At 39.0% G+C, this 23,979-nt stretch overlaps 1 protein-coding gene across 1 annotated transcript in view; it reads left to right on the top strand.

The window, feature by feature from the left end:
- Positions 1-22,767, top strand: part of RAP2A (RAP2A, member of RAS oncogene family) — a 32,190-nt gene extending 9,423 nt beyond the window's left edge. The window contains exon 2 of the mRNA XM_030036593.2: positions 18,737-22,767. Coding sequence (XP_029892453.1) covers positions 18,737-18,974 — 238 coding nt within the window. The 3' untranslated portion in view covers positions 18,975-22,767. The remainder of the gene's footprint in view (positions 1-18,736) is intronic.
- Positions 22,768-23,979: the final 1,212 nt, after the last annotated feature.

Here is a 23,979-nt window from a genome sequence, read left to right as displayed (position 1 = left end):
TGCAAATAATTGGAATGCTTTTTTCTTTTGAAAAAGCCATGAACTTCATAAGACCTATCTAGAAATGCACAAATTAAGCCTTTTCTCAAGAATTGCTTTTCTTTTGAAATTTCCTTACCATGTTTTCAATTTCATTTTTAAATTTTAGAAGCTCATTGTTTTTGTCAGAACAGAACAATGAATATGAAATGTTTGGGATTTGTACCATTTTCCCCCAAAGTTATAAATGAGTGGGGAAAAAATCTGTTTGGTGTTTTTTTTCCACCCACGTCTGTATTTAATTGCACTTGGCCATGATGCAGAATCCTGGACTTGTGTATTTTTTTGAACTATGTGACAGCAGTCCTTATTTGTATACTGCTATTTGTACACTGTTTTTAAGAAGGTATGTTTTCAGTCTGTGGATTACTTTCTACTGCCAAAAGGACTTGATGTTGTAAAGGGTTTTCCTAGTAGTAATCTTCTGTCTCCGCATATCAAAATTTGCCCCTCTTCTGCTGTAATAATTCTACTGAAAACCAGTTAAACAGTGGTGGTTTGCATTTTTGTGGTTTAGGGTGGTTTTTTTTTTTTTTTAATTTTAGGAATTCAATTTCTTTTTGAAAATAATTTGGAGGGCAGAAGATGATCACCTTGAACTATTTCTTCTGGAGCATTTTATCAGATGCCTTTCATGCATTCCACCCCCCCCCCCCCCCCCCCGTCCCTACAAAAAAAAAAAATTTAAAAAAATCTAACTGGTCTGAGTGCTTCTCAGTCTCCGATGAAATCCAGGCTCTCCATCTTGCTGCTTAAAGAAGACATCTGCTCTGCTAGCCTCAGAAGCAGTTAGATTCTTGGTAGCTGACATGCAGGTTACTCCCTACAATGCCTGGAAGAGAGAAGCATGAGTCACCTTCTGCTGGGTTAATGCTGCAGTCCACAGTCAAAATCCAAGCGGTAATTCGGAATGAATTCTCCCATTGCTTTCGTCCGTTTGGGTGTGGTGTTAGGTTTGGGGAGGGGAGGGGGTGTCAATGTAGTGCCACTTAAATCTGTTTGATCTGCTTGGGTTCTTTAACAGATAACCTCCTTGGTATATAGTGGGAGTTTTGGGGGTAGGAGAGGTTGGTTTTGGTTTTGTACCAAGTGTGCAGGATGCTGTCCAAAGCCGGGAATCCTGGCATTGGTCTTCTGAACACACAATGCACTGGAGGAGATGCTTCCCCCCCACCCCCCAAAGTCAGCCTTCTCTTTTCTTGCATTTCATTGAGAAAGAAATGAGAAATCAGTCTTGCAAAATAGCTTAGCATTCCTTTTCTGTGTCAGTTCTTTAGGAATCTGCTTTGCTCTGAGGTGTGTAGTCCTGTTGGAGCAAACCACTTGAACTATCTCCTTATGTATGTAGAATCTCTTCTCTTGAGAGGCAGGCCTTCTCACTGATCAAAACACTTAAATTCTAAAAGAATGGAAGAAAAATGGAAGCCACTATGTCATCATGGAGCAACAGCTGACCTTTCCTGAAATATGGTGGTCACCTGGACTAGGGGAGTCTTCTGGTGACCATTCACTGTATGGGATATTGGTTTTGCATTTTTGCAGTGACTTCTTAATCTAAAGTGAATAAGCAGTCCTGAGAAATCCCTGGGTTTCAGTCCCTGGTATCTTTCTTCAGCTTGTACACCTGATCTTTTTCTGTTGTTATTATTCCCTTGGGATTTGTGAGTTGGCCTTCGTGTATTTGTACTTGCCTTCGTAGTGGCACATCTTCAACAGGAATATTGAAGAGTATTTTCTCAACCTCACTTGTAGCTTGGTGGTTAGAGCACTCTCCTGGGGAAAGCAGATGTGAAACTCATATGACTAAAGTAAGCATATGGTGCGGGTCTTTCACCTCCTTGACCAGTTTTGTAATTGCTGTACTGCTACATTAAATGTGAGAAACAGTGTCGCCACTACTTGCTTTTATTCCCATGGCTTTCTGTGGAAGTGGTATCTCTTGTGGGTCTTGTTGAGTATCTTGCTGTTGGCGTGTTACTAGACTCACAGAAGAATGTTCAGTGAATTAGGCCACTCAAGGGACTTGGCTGCTTGCATGCCTCATCTATAAATCCCAAAGAGCTTAGGTGTGTGACCCTGATGTGGTTCCAATATATGGCCCAGCTGAGCTTGCACAGCTGTAGGCCTTCAGACAGCTACCTTGTTTTGACAAAAATTTTAGGTGGATGCGACCTGTCAAGAAATTAAGTGAGTAGGCAGAAATTTTGTGGAGCAGTCTCTTGGACATGGCTCCCTAAATTCTTCTGGACTCCCAGTATATTTACCTACCTCAGTTTTGCATTCAGGTCCAGAAATATTTGCCATCCGAATGTTTCCCTCTCTTTACCTCCTGCTTTTTCACATCAGTTTCATTCCTTATGTTTTGAGCAGTGAATTTCTGAATGCCTTTGTATGGATCTTGTTCGTACAGAATATTGAGTAGACCACTGACTTGATGATCATATCATCCACAGCATGGGCTCGACAATTCTTGTACCTCAGATGTCTTCCTTCTTTAAAAGAGAGTTCTATGCACAGGTTATATTATATTGCTGATGCTAGCATTATATTTGGAGTCGAATCTGCTTAGGTGGCTATACTCATACAAAGGGATGAAAGACTCTTTCCTAGGAAGAAACTGGAGAAGCAGATAGCCTGCCGAGAGTCCATAGAGTTTTAATGTTAAATATCAAATGTGAAGAAACTTGATTAACTAGTCTTCGTAGGCATCTCTTCTGTGTTTCCCCTAGTTTGGATGTCTGCAGCCTCACTTAACATTAGAAGCTGCAGATGCTCAGCAGGCAATCTTCCTATCATCTGCTTCTCCAGTAGTTGTTACAGGCCAGCCATGTGAGAGAATTGATAGCCTTCTGCTCCTTGATCCTCGACGATGTTCCAGAAAATTTAGGCATGATGGCACGTTCTGGAATTCCACCCAAGCCAAATTTTCCCAAATTTGATTCAAATTGTGGAGAAGCTAGGCTGCCTGTTGATGTGGTGAATGAGTGGCTATGTTTTGACGGGATTAGGTTTGAAGAATCTTCTGCTGCCTTTAAAGATATGGATCAGGTGATAATTTTGCCTGGACTGTGTGAATGGATATCTAATGGTCTTGCCTCTAGTCTGGCGCTATATACATTATAGTTGTTGCATCTGGGACTGTGTAACCTCTGTTACTTACTGAAGTATCACTGTCTTATGTAGCTGATGCAAATTTCTTATGAGTCTGTTTACCATCTAGCAGTTTTTGGTCAAACCTCTTGTAACCCTTTTATTTCTAGTGCTCTCTGTCACCAGATTTCATAGCAACCAAAGTCAGATGCTTGCTACCCATCAGTTGAGGCTGTCAGCAACTGTTGGCAAGGAATGCTGTTCCTATTACCACTCTGAGTACCAGTTTTTACTTAAAGGTCTGGCGTTATTGTGGCAATAGCCCTGCTGCCACCAGGCCCTGTGCCTCAGATTCTGCAGTGACCGCGTAATGGGAGGATTGCTGGACTTGCTCCGCATCCGTGTGAGGGTGGTTTTCAGGAACCATAGTGAGCAAGTGCAGTCCTTGGACAGCCTCCTGATGGACCGCAGCTACTGTTATTTTCATCTTTTTGATTTACACTGTTGGTTACGTTTATAATTGCCAAGAGTTCAACCGCTGGGCGGCTGTAACATTTATAGACAGGATACATAATGTGAATGTTTAACTAAAAGCAGAGCCGGAAGGGACTGGCACTTGCAGACAATATGAGCCCTCGGTCGTGCTACTGAGCTATAGCGGACATCTTCAAAATACCATTATGTTATATTATGCCTAAGAATTATATCACAAGAAGCTCAAGATAAGGATTGTGGTAGTCTGATCTGATGATGGCAAGGTGGTTTCTCCTGACTGCTTCCTCTTACTACTTTCATAACTCTTTGATTAAACAAATCCACATAATTCAGTTTTTACTTACCAAAGTTTACAATATAACTGTGTTTTGAAAAGGAAAATAAAATATACGGAAAGCTAGGGTCAGGATACTTGAACTTAAAATGTCCAGGTTGCTCTGGAACATAAGTAAAAGGGAAAGGAGGGTGATGTGCAGACCATGTATTGCAGGTTTTACTGGTGTATCCCTAGGCTTGATATGGACACACTGAGAAAAAAACCTGTGGTTACAAAGTTTTCACCTCTGGGGAAGAATTGCTGCCTTGTAGACTTAATATAGGATTTTGGAAAAAAAAAAAAAAGTTTACCCTGTATTCTTTCCATGGATTCTCAAGAACTTGGTCATTCAGTATGATTTGCTGTTTATTGCAGGATATTGCTTTTTTTCTTTATCTTTTTCTGACCCTTGTAAACTGTATTTGGCTAAAATATACCAAAAAGCATCCTTTTTTAAATTGAGATGAGCATATTCAAGAAAGAAAACAACTCACCTAAAGGTGTGAAGTCACCGAACTTAGCATATGTTGAATTTTCCTCCAGATGGTTTTTATTCAGAAATAGTGACTGCCACCATGGTAGCTGCATCTGCCAGAGAGGAACAATGGAAAGCTCAATTGTGGATGAAAGCTGAGAAGGCACACCTTGAAAGTCCCTTATTACTCTAAAATTAAGCAATTGTATTGCCTTCCTAGCTGGGATAATTGGGCTGGTAATTGAAGTCTACATTCTTCTCCCAGAGATGATCAAAACGCCTTCCTTTGAAAGACTTTCTGTCTGTCAGCAAGAAATGTGGTTAGATTAAAAGGACTGGGAACAGTCTGGGCTGCACACACCTTCCTATTAATTGAAATGGCCTTTCTGCATAGGACAACTTAATGTGGAAAAAAATAATTAGTGGACTATTTTCAGGAAATTCTAGTTACCAATTAGTGATTCAATGAAGAAGGTGTAATGGACACTAGGGTGTGTGGTACCTTTAAGTATAGGATCTTTCTTAAAAGAAGTCTAACTTTCTCAAATATTTTCTTACCATTATTACTGTCACTAATGAGGCTTAAGTATACAAAGTATCATCCTTTCTGTCCCTAGAATGTGTCAAATAGGCATTTAAATATTGGGGTAATATTTTGTTTCTCAGAATGAAACAAAGTAGATTATAGTTTAGCATCTTTCACAAAGTGTTACCTACCTAAATGTTGCCATTTTAAAAATAAGCTTACTTAGAGAGACAGACAGCTAAAATGTATGTATATACACAAATATATGCATATATGTGCAGAGGCGTTTTTCAGTCTTCCAGCCTGTGGGGTCAGGAGCCAGGACAAAAAACAAAATGTGGATTTCGCCAGGTTCTGCAGTCATCTTCTATTTAAAATAGTTTAAAATAGGCTTTGTCCAAATATGAAAGTTTTGTCAAACTAAGTTACTTTTTGCACAAGTTTGGTTAAACCAATGTAAAGCCACATTGTTTGCTTCCTACCTAATTTAAACAATATTAAAATTGGTGCCCGTGTTGGAATCTGCAACATTTTAAAGAAATGGTTTAGGTTGGCCTGGCTTGTTTGGTTTTTCTCCCTCTGAAAAAAAGATGTCCGTAAGAGACGTAGCCTCTTGTCAGGAAGGTTGTCATTCTTTTCCTCTCTCCCTCTCCCGCAGACGCACGCACGCGTTGCTTTTCTCTGTCGGCTAGCAGAGCCCATCCTTTCCGTCTGTCCCTTTGGGTGACGCGGGCCACCAGCCAGCGTCCAGCCCCCGGCGGAATGCCGGCGCGGAGGTGCTCCGGTGCCCCGGGGGTGCTGACAGCCGGGACCCTCGGGCTCGGCTGGTGCCTGAAGCCCCAGAGGTGCCGCGGCGCGGGAGATCCGCGGGCTAACCTTGCTGGTGCGGGCACGGCCTGACGGCTGGTTGGGTTAACGTGTGCAAGATAAAACGGTCTTGGAGGTGACCGAGTGCCGCAAAGTGTCTTCACAGACCATAAAAGGGCTGTCAGGCAGGTTGGTAAAACTCTTCGGGGGAAAGGGATCTTTTTTAACCTAGGCTAGACCCGAAGAAATTAATATTTATACAGTAGTTAAAATATAAATAGCTCAACATCAGAAAGGATGAGTATATCTGAGCTCCTCCTTCTAGCTGCCTTCATTTTAATAGTTAACTCAAATATTAGATCTGAGATATACATGCATGTAAGGAAGAATAAAATGTTTAGATTTTACTGTTTTATGTACTAGATACCCTATATTTGATGTCACTTTATAAACAAGTTCTTACTAGGAAAGTTCTGGATACTAGAATGCATAAACTTTAGTTTCAAGTCTTCTAATATATTCAGGATGCTGATTTAGAATGAAGTAGTCTGTTGTTGTTTTTCTTTAATTGGTACCTGTCTTATTGTTGGACGAATGAAAAAAGCTCCCAAGAGAATTATTTCTGAAGTTTATGCTCAACACGGAAGAGAGGTTATCAGTAAATCATACTTTATATTTGCCGCATAGAGTTAGTATGCTGGGAGGCAGTATGTTATACTTGAAGATGAACCAAAACCCAAACAAATAGCAAAACAAACAAACAAAAACCCCACCTGACTTTGGAAGGTCTTATATTTGTATATTCATCTTTAGATATGGAAACAGTTTCACTTAACTGGCTGATGTGTTCTTTTTGAATCAAATTTCTAGAGTTACAGAGTTGAGTTGTTAAAGGTGGAGGTCGCTTCTGAAAACTGTGGAGAAGAAAACCTTCTTGGTGCCCTGTTCATTCAAACACTCCAATTATTTAAACCAGGCTTATGGTAACTGGATAAATTATTCTGTAACTTTCTGAAGTCACAGCAGAATGTTTCTCTTTCCCAAGCTGAAAGTCAGATGTTCTGGTAGAAACTCAGCAGGAGTGAAGAGGCTTTCAGAGCATCTGCTAATGAAACTAGTCAAGGCCATCAGATTCACATCTGTTTTTTCTTTGTTGGTCACAAACTTTATTTTGGTAAAAGAGGGCTTGACTACAGTCAGAAGGATATGAAGTCGTAATACCACTTCTGAAGTAAAAGATAAAACGATAGAACTTGTACTATTTTCTCCTATATTGGTTCACTATACCAGCGTGGCCATTTGCTTAGAGTTTCTGTAAAACAGTCTATCTTCTGAAAAATACCCAGAGTTGTAACCTAATTGTACCGTTGTGAGGAAAGTCTGTCTCAACAGAGCATTTTTTGCAAAGTTTTCTTATATGCATTGTAGGATATTTTTATTAGGTTGAAGGACATTAAGCTGTATTCTTCTTTGGTTACTAGGGCAACAAGGAAGTCTCTGCTTCGTACTAGACACACAAATTCTCTTCAGGCTATGCAATATCATATAAACTCTGATATCTATCTGCCTTAGCTCCTACATGGGGATTGATGGGAGAGCAGAAATTTATGCCAGGTGGTTTGCCTCTTAATCCCGTTATTTTTATTTTACTTTTTCTTAAGTTTTAGTGACCCGAAGCTAGGTTCATTGCAAAAGGTCAAATTATTTAGAAAGTAAATAAATGAAAGCCACTATGGCAATGCAGTTCATGTCCATACGTAATGCTCAATTCTACAGACCAGATAGTGGCAATCAAATTGTCAGAGGTGAATTTTGTGATCCAGGCTTGCATACGTTTTCAGAGGCTAGATCTGGGTAGTGCTGAAAGTCAGCAGCTCTGACTTCTTGCAGTAAGAAGGTTCTTACCTTGACATGGAGGAGAAACTGTTGCTTTCTGTGTGGTTCTGACTGGACGGCACGACACGATCATTCCTGAACTTTAATCCTTTGGAAGCAGGTGATGCTACTAAGAAGGTTTTGAATTAATTGTCAGGCCTATTCTTGAAGACTGTAAAAGTGTAATTTTAATGAGCTAGAGAAAATCCTATTAGAATAGTTTAAATAAGTTTTGCAGTGGGATTTTTATCAGTGATTATAAATTGGTTAAAGGAATATAAGAGTGTGTTCACTTTAAAGAGTGAAATAATACCTTACAGAACTATAGTCTTCTGGCCCTTTCAAAATGCATATGCATTTGACTATTTTTGCTAGCCAGAGTTTTTACTTTGGGTATCCATTAAGAAGTTTCACTTTCTATAGTTTAAATAAACAAGGATAAAGAGATTGAACTTGTCATTAACTTACGCTTGAGCTTTAGTTAATTCTGTAAAATCTGGTTAATTCACTTTGCTTTCATAATTCTAGGATATATGTCTATCTTGAATCCTGTAAGTACGATTATCAGTTCCTCTACATAAACGAATAGCTATAAATATTTGTATAGCTTTGGCATTTGTTTCTCAGCCCATTTTCTATGGAAACAAGCCTTATGCAACTCAGTTGTCTGCTTGTCTCATCTTCCTCCGTTACCTGCCAGTAAGTTTTGAATTCTGTGGCAAAGTTAAACTAAATTAAATGCTAGGACAAGTTCCCAGAGAGGTCGTGGAAGGTCTATCCTTGGAGATTTTCAAGACTGAACTGTACATGGCCCTGAGCAAGCTGGCTGAGATCTGCTGGCTGACCTTGCGCTGAGCAGGTAGGTGGACTAGAGACCTCCCGAGGTCCCTTCCTGCCCCAGTGGGTCTGTGGTTTGATGTCTGGAACAAATTAGAAATCTAAATAATGATTAAGTTCTATCTCAGTTGTGGGAAAGACACCCTGTCAGTGCTCTAGTTGTGGAAGAAACTGTGGCGTGTGCTCAGCCCTAATTATGGACTGGAGAATGGTGAGGGGAAGAGTTGTAGGCAGAAGGAAAAATTTTAGAGCTTTAGATACAGCATTGAACGAATCTATAAGAAACTAGACCTACCATTGTCCTCATAAATTACTTTGCAGACTCTGTGTTTTATAGAAGGGCTGGATGCTGCTTCAGCTTTTACAAATGGAATATTAACAATATCTTGGTTTCAAAGATTTTTCTTTAACCCAGCTACAGGCATAAACTTTGATATATCTGAATTGGTACAAATCTCTTTGGTCACTTCCCTTCTTCTCCCCCACCTTTGTCAATGCTTCCTTATGCAGTAAGTTTGCAGTATATTTAAAAATATTACAGTAATTCATCTAAAGGATTGCATGTCAAGAGATATGCTCCTGAGAGAAATTTCTTGTGACAAAGGATGTATTGATAGGTAAATGGTAATGCATGTTAGGGTCACTGTTAAGTTCTTTGAACACAGCAATGTAATGAATTAAAAATATGAAACAATTAGAACCCGTAGATTTGCTGTATGATATTTAGGAGGCTTATATTGCTTTTAATGGGTATCTGCATTTTTCATTGCCTTTGCAAAGGGATGTATTCAATCCTACATCATCAGAATAGGCAAGCTTTTTGACCTTGTAGAAGTTTTGTACAGAGAAGCAAGGAGGAGGAAGAAACCCCTCAGTGTCAGCATATATTTTAAGATATTGTGAGCCCTTGCAGTTTCTGCTCAAGCCAGTGGTGTTGAAGTGAGGTAACACTCCGAGGCACACCTAATCCAATAGCTTTATTCTCTCTGATGGCAAGCTTGATGTTGGCACAGAGTCTGCCCTAATGTATCTGTTCTCAATACTTGTAAAGAAAACCTGAAGATTTATGGTGTTACATAGCCTACTGCTGAGAATAGCTGGGATGCAGGGTGTTTTTCTCTTGAAGAGCAAGCAAAACTGCTAGTGCGTCCTTCAAGATGTTCAGATTGCCTCCATTGCTAAGGATGGAAGACCTCAGAAGTGTTTACATGCCATAAGCATTCAGAAGTTAAAGCTGACAGCTGCTGTTTTCTTCAGATGGAGAATGGAGGTGCGGAGTTCAAGGGAGTTGCTAGAAATCGCAGTCAGTCTGTAACGGGATGGAACTGAACGCTCATCTCTTAAATTGCGTGTCAGCACTCCTCTCGCTTGATGTTGAATGTGTTTTCTGCAAGGTATCGAAGGATAAAGTTTAATTATAAGTAGTTATGTCTGAAAAATATGGTCATTTTAAAGAATTGTCTTTGTTTAAGACTTTAAAATACAAAGTAGATGGTAGTCTCTTTAATTTTAGTATCTTCCATATGTTGTACATTTGGTAGGTACTGAAAAACTTGACATATCCAGTCATGCTCATTATATTGGAATAAACATTAATATATTAGCATGGCATATGGCTTAAAAATATTTAAGGTCAGAAAACTAATACGGTCATTAAGAACAATTTTCAATTATGGACGCAAAGTTTAAATACTTAAATGAGGACTAATTTTCAAGATGTTGAGCCATTCCTACAGCTAGTAGCAGCAATTTTCAAAAAGTTAGATGCTCAGCTTTAGTGTCTGGAAATTTTGAGCAAGAACTTTGTATTTAAGCAACTATGTCGTGCCTCATAATTTGTTCATAGTTTTCTTGACAAGTAGACTTCTTTCAATGCAAACTGAGTATAGAGACAGGAAATAAGTGAAATGGATGCACCTGCGAGAATCTCAGATTTGTAGAACATTCTGATTTTCCTGTCGCTTTTAGAAACAAGAGAATTAGTCATGATAGAAAAGGTCAGGTAAAACACTTGCATTCTATATAGAATGGAAACTTGGGGTTACTGCTTTTTAAACTATACCAAGGAATAGGAAATTCTTATTTGAAAATTCCAGTGTTCCTAAGTTGTTAAGTGTGGCAAGCACTTCAGGATTTCAAAAAGATGATGTTGATGCTCGATTGTATAAGATGAGAATTTTGATTGGCATAGGGAAGGAACTCAAGGATTAAAATATCGTTTGGATATGCTCACAGCAAACTTGCTGCTAAGAGCACAGATGTTATATATCACTTAGAGTTTTTTCAGTCTTGATAATAGACTTTAGTGTTAGATATTAATTTTAATGGTAGATATTAGGGAGAGGTGTCCTGTTTATGGTGAAAGCTAACCTCTTGCTTGCGAAAGCTTTTAGGTATCTGACATGCCAGTAGATGAGAACTGCTGTTACTCCTGTCATAGGCTCCTTGCTGTCATCCCCAGTGCTCAAAGTGCTGTTTGCCTGTCACTTTCTATGCCAGAGCCTTACTTCGAGGGCAACTGATAATGCCATTGAACATAGTTTAAACATTCATGGAGTTCTGCAAACTTGCTGAGAAAAGGTCTCCGGAAAGTCTTGATGGTCAGGGATTTTTCTTTAGGACTTAGCTTTAGTGAATAGTGAACTCTTCACCCACAGGGCATGTTGGCAGGCCATTGAATTTTCAGGTGGTATTGCTGTTTTACCGTTGTGACATTTACCATTGGGTGACAGAGCTGAAGGTCGGCTATATCTGCAGTGACTTGCAGAAGCAGGCTGAACACATGGAAGGAGTTTATCGTTACTCTAGTTCTCCCATGAGATCTTCAATGCAGAAAATCCTCTATAGATAAAAATTTCTCTCTGAAGTGATTGGAAATGACCTGGAAAGTTGTGTAGCGTCCTTCGTACAGAAACGATATGCATCATCCTGTTGCCTCTGTTGCAGCAAAGCAATGTAGGTTTACGGGATGGCCTTTGAGTATGTGTATGGGATAGTACCATGCGCTGTTCTTGTCCCTTGAAAGGTCTCAGCTGTAAGCTGCCTAGAAATAACGTGTTCAAGTTCTTTGGTTGAAAAGCGCTTATAGTAACGGTTGGGAAGCAAATATATGTAGTGCTTTGTTACATTGGGTTTTGTTGTTGTTGTTTCTTGGGCTTTTGCTTGGAAGAGAACCATTTCCTCTAATTACGTACAAGCACAGTACCAAGGGTGAGCCTGCCAAACAACTTGAGCAAAACTGGCATTGGTTGAGACTTTTCCTAGACCTTGAAACCAAACTGGAACGTGTAAGCTGACTGTAATAACCACAGAACTGAATTGTCTTTTAAAGTATTTTATTTAAGTTGAGGTGATTATTTCCAGAAAGTTTCGTGTACAAGAACAAAGATAGTTTCTGAAGCCTCCTCAAAAGCGATATGGTGTGCTGGTTATTTATTATTCTAATATTATTCTTCAAGTTGTTTTACAATTATTATTTAATTTGCTGTCCTATGAGTAAGTACAATTATCCTGACTTTATTTATATACCTCAGTCTATCCATCTGAAGAGTTTGTTTCCCAAAGGCAATATAACGAGTTCATGTCAAAGCTTAGAACAAAATGTTAGATCCCTAGTCCTGCAATTAGGCCATACACTGTTCTTTATAGCAGACTAATTCATGACTCAGCCACCTAATTGCAGTGGGACTTCCAATAAGCTCTTTAACATCTATTCTAAAAATGATTTTAAGACTCTTTTTTTTAGTTGGGAGTTGTTGCTTAAGTAATTAAATCCTTACACAATATAGCTTACAAAACTGAATATTGAATGCAATTAATTGGTAAACTGGAATGACTTGTTTGCATCAGAATGGTGGGGGTTTTACAGCTGTTCTGTATAGATTTACCTGAGAAGCTGTAATAATTTATAATTAGATTATAAATTGATATAAATAATAATTAGCGAGCGAAGTGCTCAAACTTTGCAGAAACCTACTTATTTTTAGATTCACATATCTATCTCCTGACACATTCTATACATGTATACGTATAGGCACATCTTCATTGGTGTATGTTTGCAGGACTCCATGGAAAAAGATACAGCTCTGCAGACTGAGCCCCTGCTGTTGATTTAACTCATAATGTTAAAATTTTTAAAGCTATCAAAATACAAAGAATCAGGTTTTGGAAAAAGTGCAATGTCTTCTCTGGCTGAATTTCTTAAGACAGGATAATAATTGCTTTAGAAGTATGTATATATTTTTCCTGCTGCTTTGGTTCAAGAATTGGAAGCTTTCAATAAAGGGTTAAGATTGTTTGTTTTCCCCTTGACAATTCTGTGGTCTTGCTTCCTCTCATCCTGGTATTAGAGAGGCTCAGAATCAGACTAGGGAACACTGTGTGTCTTTTCTTACCCTCTGAAGCTGATGCGAGTTTTAGCTGTTGAGGATTCTCCATTAAATGTCCAAGGAATTGTATTAAAGGGATAAGAAAAAGTCTTGATAGTTGTGCTTGGAGTATGTTCTTTCTCGATGAGGAAACTTCTAATTCAAGTTATGACAGATTTTACTGCAGGCAATCTAAGTTTGCAAGTTACATAACAAAATAATGTTTAGTAATATTTAAGTATGAATTTGTAAACAATCTAATAGATTTAACTGTCATTTCTGGTACTTTATTTCATATTGACCAGAATTCTTTTACTGTGTATTTTGGCAGGATTCTGACTACAAATTTTTTGTAAGTCTAAAATGAAGAATAATTATTTTTACTGATTTTCTGATATTATTTGCATCATCATTGTCCCTAATATCTTTAGCCCTTAAATTACATTCCTTTTTGAAATACGATCAAAACTACCAGAAATACATTCTTTAAAAAAAAAAAAAAAAAAAGAGGGGAAGACACCCTGCATGTAGAAGAAGATGATAAAGGTGTTTTAGTACTGGAGACTCCTTTTGATTAGGAATAGTTATCATGGATAGATAACTTTACATTTCAGTGGTCCCAGTATTTAACAGGTAAAGCTAGAAATCATACATCTTTCCATAAACTTCAACAGCACTTAAGCTAGTTATAAGAAATAATCTTTAAGAATACATGTTTTTTTTCTCTTAATTTCTTTTTATTATACAGAAAGTTTCTGCATTTTGGTTGAAGATATTTGGCTCTGATATGAAGCTCAGGCAAAAATCCTAGAAAATATGCAAAACTTCCAGAATGTGAAGTTAGAAAGCAGGAATTCATTTGAACTTTTTAATGTCTTCTCCTGTACTGGTCCATCTTGCTTCTCCCTCCCACCTGCAGTTTAGGGGTACTGGGCAATCTCTAGCATGGTTGAAGGTAATCAGATCAGTTTATTAGCCTTGGTGTACATAATTTTTTTAATTCTTACTCTTTTATTCTTCATTTTTATTATATTTTCACTGCATGTCATCCTTGTTTTTATCTCTATCCAATGACACCTCTAACCAGAAATCTGAAAAGTACCTTGTAAAAGAGATTCAGACACGATGCCAGGTACTGCCCATGTTTTTTCTCTCTGAATGAGAGTAGAGGTATTAAAAATGGGAGGTAAAAATCTCTGAAGATCGTTTACATACCATTCATCTTGAGGCTTTCTAAATGTTTTAAGCTGTTATTCAAAGTATACATATTTATCTAAACAGAAATGTGGATGATGTATGTGCCATGTGAGGTAAGATAAAATATAGAAACTGTTTATCGCTGTGTGGCATGTAAGGCTGTGTAGTCAGTGGTGCATAGCTAGGCCACATAAAACATTTAAAGTCTGTATATTTATTGATTCCACGTGGCTATGGTGTCCATCCTCAGGAAAACTGAAGGGTTTACTCTGGCCTGTTGGTCCCAGCAGCTCGTTAAAGATGGATAACAGGGTGAGTTTTAGCACTGAATAGTTATCTGGGACTGGAAAATACATGCTGGTTGTCTTTTATGTATCTTGCAATAGTGATATCCTAGATATGATGGTGTTTGACTCTGCACCAGTGTCTTTCGTGGGGCTATAAATGACTGCAGTCGTGTTATCTCTTCAGGAGTTGCCACTGCTCAGTATCTGTCATATTGGAGCTTAAGACAGTGAGATCATTTAAACGGGGTGAAGTACCTTGTTCTTTAAACGTGTTCTGCAAACACGTGTAATTGGTCTTGCAAAAATTTGTTCCTGAAGAGGTCTTGAAAAGTCAAGCCTTCCCGTGCTGCATTTGAGTATATTTCTTACAAGCTCTGCTGTGATGTTTGCCCTAGAATACGTACTGCGCTGCACTGATACAGATGAAACTGGCAGCAGTTCTCACTTTCAGGCGGCCCTTGTGCTTTTCATTAGGAATGATCAGTGCTTAGAAAATTGGATTTTCCTGCTCCAGGAGCAAGGAGCAGAACTGTGCCACTTCTCCGGCGCTAAGGGGACAGGCAGGGGGAGATGGGCTGCACGGAAAGGCAAGACCTCTGCCCAGCTCCCATAGTGGCCTGAGCTGCCCTTGCACGCATCCTGTGACGGCGGCGGCAGCCTGGCTTTTCAGGACTCTAGTATAGGTGGTGGGGTTTTTAGCCTCTTTTGTTCTGCTAAAAGTATTTGCGAGCAGGTTAGATCCTACTTGAAGCTTTCGGAAGGATTCGTGAATTCCCGGGTTTGATTTTTTTTTGTGGTTGTATGGAAGGGTTCTGCATTGCTGCTTTGGCGTTGCAAGGTGGCTCTTTTTTTCCTTTGTAAAGAAGCTGTTTTCCTCTTGGGTCACTGAAATTCAAGCCTGTGAGGAAGAGATGTTCTTCTTCCCTTCAAATTTCATTAGAATCACGTAATTCCACCACATCCGAGCAATCACCCTTCCCCATTGTGGGCCTGTGCTGCCGCACACCCCCTCAGCGGTGGGTGAGCCAACATCTGGCCAGTCCGAAGCGAAACTCTGCGAATAACAAGTGTTGCCTCCAGGAGCAGGCTGAAGTCGCCTCCGGCAAGATCAGCAGCCGTGGTGAGAAGAGCGTTGAGCCAGGGATCTGCCCCGTACTCACCAGAAATAAATTTGCCCAGGATATGCCAAGCGGGGCAGGAAGGTCTGGCAGTGTTGGGAGGTAAAGGGTGGAGAGCCACCTTGAGCTTCAGAGCTTGTAGAGCTTGGTTTAGTTGAGGGCTAGGGTTTCCACAGTGTGTTCCCAGAACTCCAAAAGCTGGGAAGTACAGCAGGGAGACCCTCGGGGACTCTGAATGAAGATAAGCAGGGGCTGGAACCACTACGTGGAACCGCATAGTTTCCGTAAAGACCTTTTAGTTCACGTATGGCACTGTCCAATGCACAGTCAATCCATCATCGTCTCAGTATTTGGAGAGTACGATACACAGATGTCTGGTGTGGCTCTCCCATACTCAGCTGGGGTCTGGCAGGACTGATACTGAACTGGGTCTCATAAGCCTATACTGGAGCCAGTCTACTGCTCAGTACCCATGGACTGTTTTCCCATTATTTGCCATATTCCAACCTCCATCATTCTAGATAATGGATACTGACTTTTCTACGTAGAAAGACAAATTGCGTGACTCTCTTTATATGTGTGTGTATATATTACAGGCAGGCATAAGTGTATATTTTTTTTATATATATATATAAATATAAAATATGTCACACAGAATATACATATATGAAAAGTATTTTCTCTGTAAAGTTGACTACTCAAAATTTAGGTAATACAAGGATGTATTTTGCAAGAGCAACTTTATATTTGTCCTCTGAGGAGGTATTGGATAAGATGACATAAAGAGAGTTTTGCAGAAATATTTTCTTACACAGTTTAATGTTGTAAAGTGATTACTGGATGACTCTGGCTTATAAGGTGAATAAGGCTATTGACTGTAGGATTCCCGCCTCATTTTAGGCTGTGAAGGTAGGTGGTGAATAGGGTAAATGCAAGAGGCAAAAGCAGGACAAAGCAATACAGAAAAGTGCTTCTATCTGTTCCACCTAATAGTTCCTAGATGGTTCTGTGCAAATAAATTAAATTAGACTTTTCACATCTATCCTGTCAGCTCATCAGTTCTTCTTTTTGTTCTGCAGTATGAAGCTTTGCTATTTCCACCGCTCCATTTCCCAGGTGCCGAGTACTCATAGTAAACAGATCCTTAGATATTTAGTTGCCCAGCTTTTCTAGGGTTCCTAAACCTTTTTAAGCACTTGAATACTTCAGTGGAACTGGCTATAAATCTGCAACAAGTGTGGGGGTTTTTTTATCTCGTATGTTTCTCTACAAATTGGAGTGATCTTGCAGAATGAGAAGAGAGGTGATCTTGTGTTTTAATTCTGGCTCATCTACTTCTTCACTGAATGCTTCTCAAGTGGCTGCTTTGAATTTCTCGATTTTTCCCACTGGTAAAATTGAGAAGATACAGAATACCTGGAGGAGCTGGCGGCAGGTGGGGGGAAGTTTGGGGCCCTCAGATATCAAGAAATGCAGTGAAGGTGTACCTGATTCCACTTTCATTGAAGGGTTTTTAACGCTGTACAGCAAATACAATAGGACAGACACATGCATCTGAACAATAAAGATACAGAGAAATATTGAATTGCTGTCTTATCTGTTGAATGCCATCCATCTTATGTAATTAAAGACTATGCTATCATGTGTTTAAACGCAGGAGGACAGATTTCAAGATGCTTGTATGTATTTTGGTACTTAATTAATGGCAGCTTAGCTCTTGCAAGAGTTCCAAAGGTATCATTGTGCTAAATACTGTATATCCACAGAGTAAGAAAAGGATTGTGTATCTTCAGATGGTAAATGAGGATAGGATAAATGGTGAAAGTGAGGGGAATTCTCTACAATTATTGACCACGGCCCCAGACTGTGGATTAAATGACATCTCCATAGTTAGCAAAGAGACATAACAAAGTTTAGAATTTCAGCTGCATCTTACGGCGTAGCGGGACCAATTTTTGATACTGCTGTGGTGGTGTAAGAGTTGCTGACGTGGCTGGAGAAGTTACTGCCCTTTTATCGTCTCTGACTCCGCTCTGCTGCCCTGCCAGGGAGGGATGAAGGGGGAGTAGTAGGTGGCTTAAGGACAGTGACGTCTTCAACTGCTGCAGGTGTCAGCCGTGACCGTCGTCTGCCCACAGCTCAGACTTGGTCAAGTGATTTGCCTCAAAGCAGTACTACTAAGCTAATATGGAGTAGAAAATCAGGTTTAAATTAAGAGGGAACCATCTTGTTTCTCTCAGATCTTCGTTTAGTTTAAGTGCTAAAAGCCATAATCAGATTTTCTCTCACTCCTTGTTGCTTTCATGAGAAAACCTGTGTAAGAGTATTTTGGAAATGGGCCCAGTGTTTTTTTAATCTGCTATGGCAAATATGTAAATTTAAAACCTGACTGAACACTTTAGTTCCATGTCTGAAGAGGGATTATGCATGTGAGGATGGAAAAAAAAAAAGTAAGGCATTTTAATTAAAAAAAAAAAAAAAAAAAAAAAAAAGTGGCACGAATCCCTTCACAAGGAGGTGCAAAGTAATAAATTCCTTCATAGCTTATATGATCTATTGTGCTGTCCAAGTTGGTGTTGAAGCAGAACTGTGATAGTATTACCTGGAAGTTAATTTTTTTTTCTTTCTTTTCAGCTTGTTTAACTGCCGTAATGATGTGAATGCTGCGAGGCAGAGTTATATATTCTGTATTAGCTAATACATGTTTTTATATAGCAGTATTTTTGTGTGTATACAGTACTTGAGGTGGGCTACATTTCCTGAAATGTCAAATGAATTTACTGGCCCTTTGGTTTTCTCCCTTTTATTGCTAATCTGAGAGTTCCGTATATATTAACCAAAGATAAATGTGCCCTTGAAAGGGAGAGTGATGCATCCTTATCGCAAGCAGGAAATACAACATGATACCTGTTCAGGGAGAAGGAGGACATAATGTTGAAGGGAGAGTTGGACATCCATCCTGTTCTTACACCCTACCTGACATTGCCAGCACAGAAAATATTATTATATTACTAGTTTTTGTAGTGTGGAAGTGTTCCTGACAGATTTCCTGGTGGGAAAGAAAATTCAGAGGAAGAAGCGTTCCCTAAAACTCCAAGAAAGCTCTGGGGGGAAAGAGATGAGCAACAAATGGCTAGAATGTGAAATATGCAAAGCATTTTTTCAATGTAAAATTTTAAGATCATCCAAATGTCTCTTTCCTGTTGGGTCTGTACTGTTTGCAAATAGATGTTTACAGTTAGAATTTTGCCGGTTTTGAAATATAATTATTGGTGTTGTTTTTGTTTTGTTTTGTTTTAAACTGTAGGTATGAGAAGGTGCCAGTAATTCTGGTTGGTAATAAGGTGGACCTGGAAAGTGAGAGAGAAGTATCATCAAGTGAAGGCAGAGCCTTAGCTGAAGAATGGGGCTGCCCCTTTATGGAGACCTCTGCTAAAAGTAAAACAATGGTGGATGAGCTCTTTGCGGAAATTGTTAGACAAATGAACTATGCAGCACAGCCAGACAAAGATGATCCATGCTGTTCTGCATGTAATATACAATAGCATTAAAAATGACCTAACCTGGACTTAATTTGCAGAAATTTTGTAAGGTGGTAAAACTGTCTACTTCACTTCCTGGTTTGTGGGTCACTTGAAATACATCTGTAGTGAAGTAGCAACATTAACTCAGAGCTGAGCATTGAAAGTCAATCACTGACTCTGAATATAATTGGGTTAAATGACCACATCTCACCCGTTTTTCCCTTTGAGCACCTGCAATTTTATGGCATAGCCAGTTGATCTACAGGGTTGTTCCAGTTGAGCGTGCGTGTGTTGTCATGTCAGACAGCAACAACAGCAACTATTTCCGAAGAAGCTGGAAAACTTTTGGAAGTGGGAAACAAAAGCAGCGGAGAGAATACGTCTGAAGACCATTCACAGCTAGCATAAGCGCGAAAGGAGAGCCAAGTCTTTCAGTGTCTAATTACCGTGCTTCGGGACGTGCGCTATCACTTGTGGCCAAGTTTGTTCAGTCAAATATGTTGATTTCACCAGAACTTCTGACAGTGTTAGAAGAAGAGGCTACCAGAGACCTATATATATAGTTTGGATTTTTTTCAAAATCGATGCTATTATTTCTACACTTTATCCCACATCTTGAAATAGAAAACATTGAATCAGTGTGTGAAATGAGAGGCAAGATCTGAAAACAAATGACGGGTGAAGAAACAGTCTGGCATTGGAATGTTTTAAATCTTTCATTTTGCTGCTCAAAAATGGAGGATCGCTTCAGGTTTTGGTCTGCAAAAAGCCAAACAAACCCTCTGTTTACAAAGCAGGAAGCATCTTTATTTATCACTTTACTGAACCAGGAGGAAGCAACTGTGATGAAAAAAAATTGCTGAGCCTTACTAACAAGGAACACTTTAATAGATTAACTAGTACCATCTTGTAAGGAAAATTAAGCCATGTTGCATCCATATGTTCCCTTCTGCAGAAACCTCGTGGGACAGTATGAACATCCTGCATTTTTAAGTTTGTTAAAGACAACGGTTTTTCTTGCCTTTAAGGGCTACGTTCTCTGGTGTGATCCCTGACTAACCTTTGAAAATCAAGTTTGCTATTTGATAGCTTTAATGTTGAAAACTTAAATTGAATAACCATGTGAAATCATTTGGTTCAGAGGTGAAATAGTTACGGTTGTAATTCCTTAGGTGAGTGTGGAAATGGCTCTTTAATTGCCTGACACACTATTCAAAGGTTGCCCCAATTATTGGAGTGTTAAATGGTGGGAGCAAATATTTTATTTTGAAAGGATGCTCGAGCTCTGACTTGCTAGTTTCATAGCAGTGAAGTATTTATCATTTGCATGACTAATGGCACAGAAATACCTATTCCGAAGTCTTACAATCAAAGTATAGAAAAGATTTCAATCACAATGTTTAGATTTTAAATGCTGGAGAGATTGTCTTGAGCTGGATTTTTATAGGTAAAATTGGCCATAAAAATACAGAGTCACTGAGCCTGTGGTCTAAATAACACCATGCGTTTATTAGTTTTTCAATCTTGTGCAGTAACAGTGTAGTTCCTTGTGTTTAAATGAGTGAAAACAGGGGTGCTGGGGTGTGTGCGTGTGTGTGTTGAGCGTGTATGTGTGTGTGTATATGGCCCTTAGAAATGCTGTAATTGGAGTTAGGTTCGAGAGTTTTGCCTCCATCTGCAGAACTTCCTAAAAACGCTCTCATCTGCTACAAAGGAAACTTGAGTACAAAACGCTTTGCAGATTTTCATACATAAATATCCTTAACATTTTGAATTATAGTTCAGTGGATGATAACGAAAGGAAATCGTATTAATGGAAGAGAACTGGCCATCTCTGCCCTTAATCTTTCAAGACCTTTCCACAACCGATGTATCACAGGGCATTAGATGTCGCGAAACATTAAGCCTTACTAGAACGTAAATGTAGCCCGTTTCCCATCTACCTTGCAGAGCTTTCGTTACTGTACTTTGTTCTCTTAGGGAGATAGGCACACCGTTTATGTCTGGCATCTGAATGCCCATTCTGGGTGCTCTGAATCGCCCTCCTAGAGGCACCTACCTCTTTCCATTGACCATATAGCAAACTTAGGCTTTTAACTTTGGTCCTCCGAGTCACGCAACTTACATGCCTAAACTAGATGGTATGAATGTTCTCTTGCCCCCCGCCCGCCCAACGGGTCAGCCGCCATGCTTAAGCAAGATGTGAGATGTTGGATTAATGATATTTCAACGTTTAAAATATCTAGATTGGGAAAGGGTTTATTGAGCAGTACAACCTGTCTGTAAAACAGCTTGTCAGTGCGAGATCCACTGCAAAGCGCTAAAAAAAAAAAAAAACCAAAACCCAAAAAACCCCAATTTGAAACCGAGTTGGAAGTGCATGTTATGCAATGTTATTCACAGAGATGTTAAAATCTTACCTCACAGATTGTTCATCAACCAAGAAAATGGCATGAAGTACAATATGAACAGCCTAACAAGAAGTTCATAATATAAAACAGATGGGCTTTTAATATAGGAAAAATTGCACAGTAAATCTTTAACAGAAAATATTAATGAAAATATCTCCCGGTCTTGTTTCTTCATTACACTCTTACATTTTCAAAATAATAGGCTGTATGTAAGCTACCACACAATGTGGCGGGGGGAAAAGCGTAAGTGTTGTTTTTCATTGTATAGTTCTGAGGAAGTAGTTATGCACTATTTGTATTTCCACTAATGTGAAGATAGTGGAGCTTGAATCAATGACAGTTGCACTCGACAGATTTTTCAAATTACAGGGGTAGCAGAAAGGGCGGTTGGTGAGCCACGCGGCAGCTGCGTGGCTGCCCTGCGGGAGTCATTGGTCTTGGGTCACTGTTTCGTTTGTACCCTGACAGGATTACCAATTATAGTATTTGAAAGTTTCTTATAACATGCCTTAAAATATTATGATTTGTTCCAAAGACCCACTTTTCCTTTGGCTGTTCTTGTAGAGCTTTGTATTTTTCTACAAAGACAGCATTTCTCCAGTTTTGTTTTGTTTTGTTTTGAAACGTTGCAACTTTTATTCTTTTAAGCTATGATAGTGAGAGCAACTGTTTCCTCTTTCCCTTAAAAATACATACAAAAACCAGTCACAGCAAACAAACCAGAATCAGATCAAGAGTATTAAACATAATTGCATTGGGTTTTGGTTTGGTTTGGTTTCTTTCTGTCGTGTCTGTCCCCCCGCCTGCCCCTTCAGAGCATCAAAAAAATTTTGGTGACACTTTCTGTTCTGGTTCTAGCCTCTCCCTAACCCCAGTGCTACAGTTGCCATTACTTTTCTGTGGGAAAACTACTGGTATTTGCTTTCCTGTATAGAATGTTGCCTAAAGATGTCAGCCATTTGGTTGGGGGGTTTTGTGCATGTTTGTTTTTTATTTTTATTTTTTTTTTACCAGTGTGCCGTCAAAGCACTGGTTAGGCTTTAATTGTGAAACTCCGCAACAAAAGCAAATGTTTGACAACTGCAGGAGGCTTTTATCTGCATTGTTGTGCATCTGTTAATTCTTGATCAGGGTTTGAAGAAAGACTGAAGTGGGTTCTGGAATCAGGCTTAACGCTGTTGATTTGGAGTTTCCTAGGGGTGAATTAATGTATTTCACAGTTAATTGTTGAGCTCTAATACAACTGGCAACTTAAAATGGGGCAACAGTTTGTTTTGTAACAATGTCAGTTGTTTAAACCTTGATGTTTCAAATAAAACAAGAATTGTACATAGAACTCAATGCAAACTCAGCAGTTGTATTTGGAGTTAAATTATTTTAACAAATAAATTTATTTAATGAAATCTCCCTTGCATTTCCTGTATTGTCCATTTTGATTTGATCAAAAAGTTCATCCAAAGCTGACAAGGGCTGCCCAGTAATTTCAAACACCACTGTCAACTATTTGCGGTTCAGCTAAGTATTTCTTGCCAAAATGCTCTTCTGGTACAAATTAAATAGCAATAAGTAAAAAGCAAATATGCTTTAATTTTTATGGATGGATGCATGTTGTGATTTAAGTTATAAGCTTGATAAAGAATCATAGCAAAGGGGTTTTTTGTTTACTTAAAGGGATACACGTCAACAACAATCACTAAGACTCAGTGTTTGATAAGATATGGTTCTTGCTATGGCAAGAGAATAGTGCTTATTGTAAACTATAATACAGTGATGTAAGAACTTGGGCAATATATGATACAGTTAATACGCAGAACTAGTTTTATAACATTGAGGTTGCAAAGGGTTAAAAAAAGGGTTGTTTGTTATATCAGCTGTTCAATTGATGAGTGTTTTGCAGGCTTTCAGCACCATACAAAAGGAGTTAGTGTTAGAAAGAACTTCAAATACAATTAGCCTTGCAGAGATTTATAAATGAACAGTTGAGCTAATGCTAACAGGATTATTCTAGCTAATTGGCACTGATCAGCAGTTACATTTTAGTCATGCCAGTATCACTAAAATGCCCTGTTTTCAGTAATGATGGGTGCTTGGTAGTCTCTTGTTTTCATGTCATGTGTGCCATAAGGAACAAGAAGCCTGAGGCTGGCACATCTTAAAAGCTCCTAGTTCTATGGATAATATAGAAGGCTGACACATACTGCTGGTTTTATGTTTTTGATTTGCCGTTCATTCTTTAAACCAGTCCCAGGGGAACTTTTGCTGATGGGTTCTTTCTTAAAGTCCCTTTAATTTAGTAATATCCTTCTGTTTTGCCTGAGAACATACCTATACAGGGACAACAGGAATTCATTGGGCTGTTCTGAACAGTTCAAAAAAATGCCAATGTGCAACATGCTCTTTCCAAATAACAGAACAACTAGAAAAACTTTGAATATTGTACTCTTAAATGCTTTCTCTGGGACCATCTCCCCCCGCTTTTTTTTAAGCTACTGCAGGAAAGTCATTAACCCTCTGAGAAAGCTTTGTAAAATATTTTGACTGGAAATAAATATCTTCTTATCAGTCCTCCATGGGTATCAGTCTTACTGGATCACCAGTCTTTGGTCACTACTTCT

This window comes from Aquila chrysaetos, chromosome 14, assembly GCF_900496995.4.
Source record: "Aquila chrysaetos chrysaetos chromosome 14, bAquChr1.4, whole genome shotgun sequence".
Classification (NCBI taxonomy): Eukaryota; Metazoa; Chordata; class Aves; order Accipitriformes; family Accipitridae; genus Aquila; species Aquila chrysaetos.
This window is presented reverse-complemented; position numbering and strand designations above follow the sequence as displayed.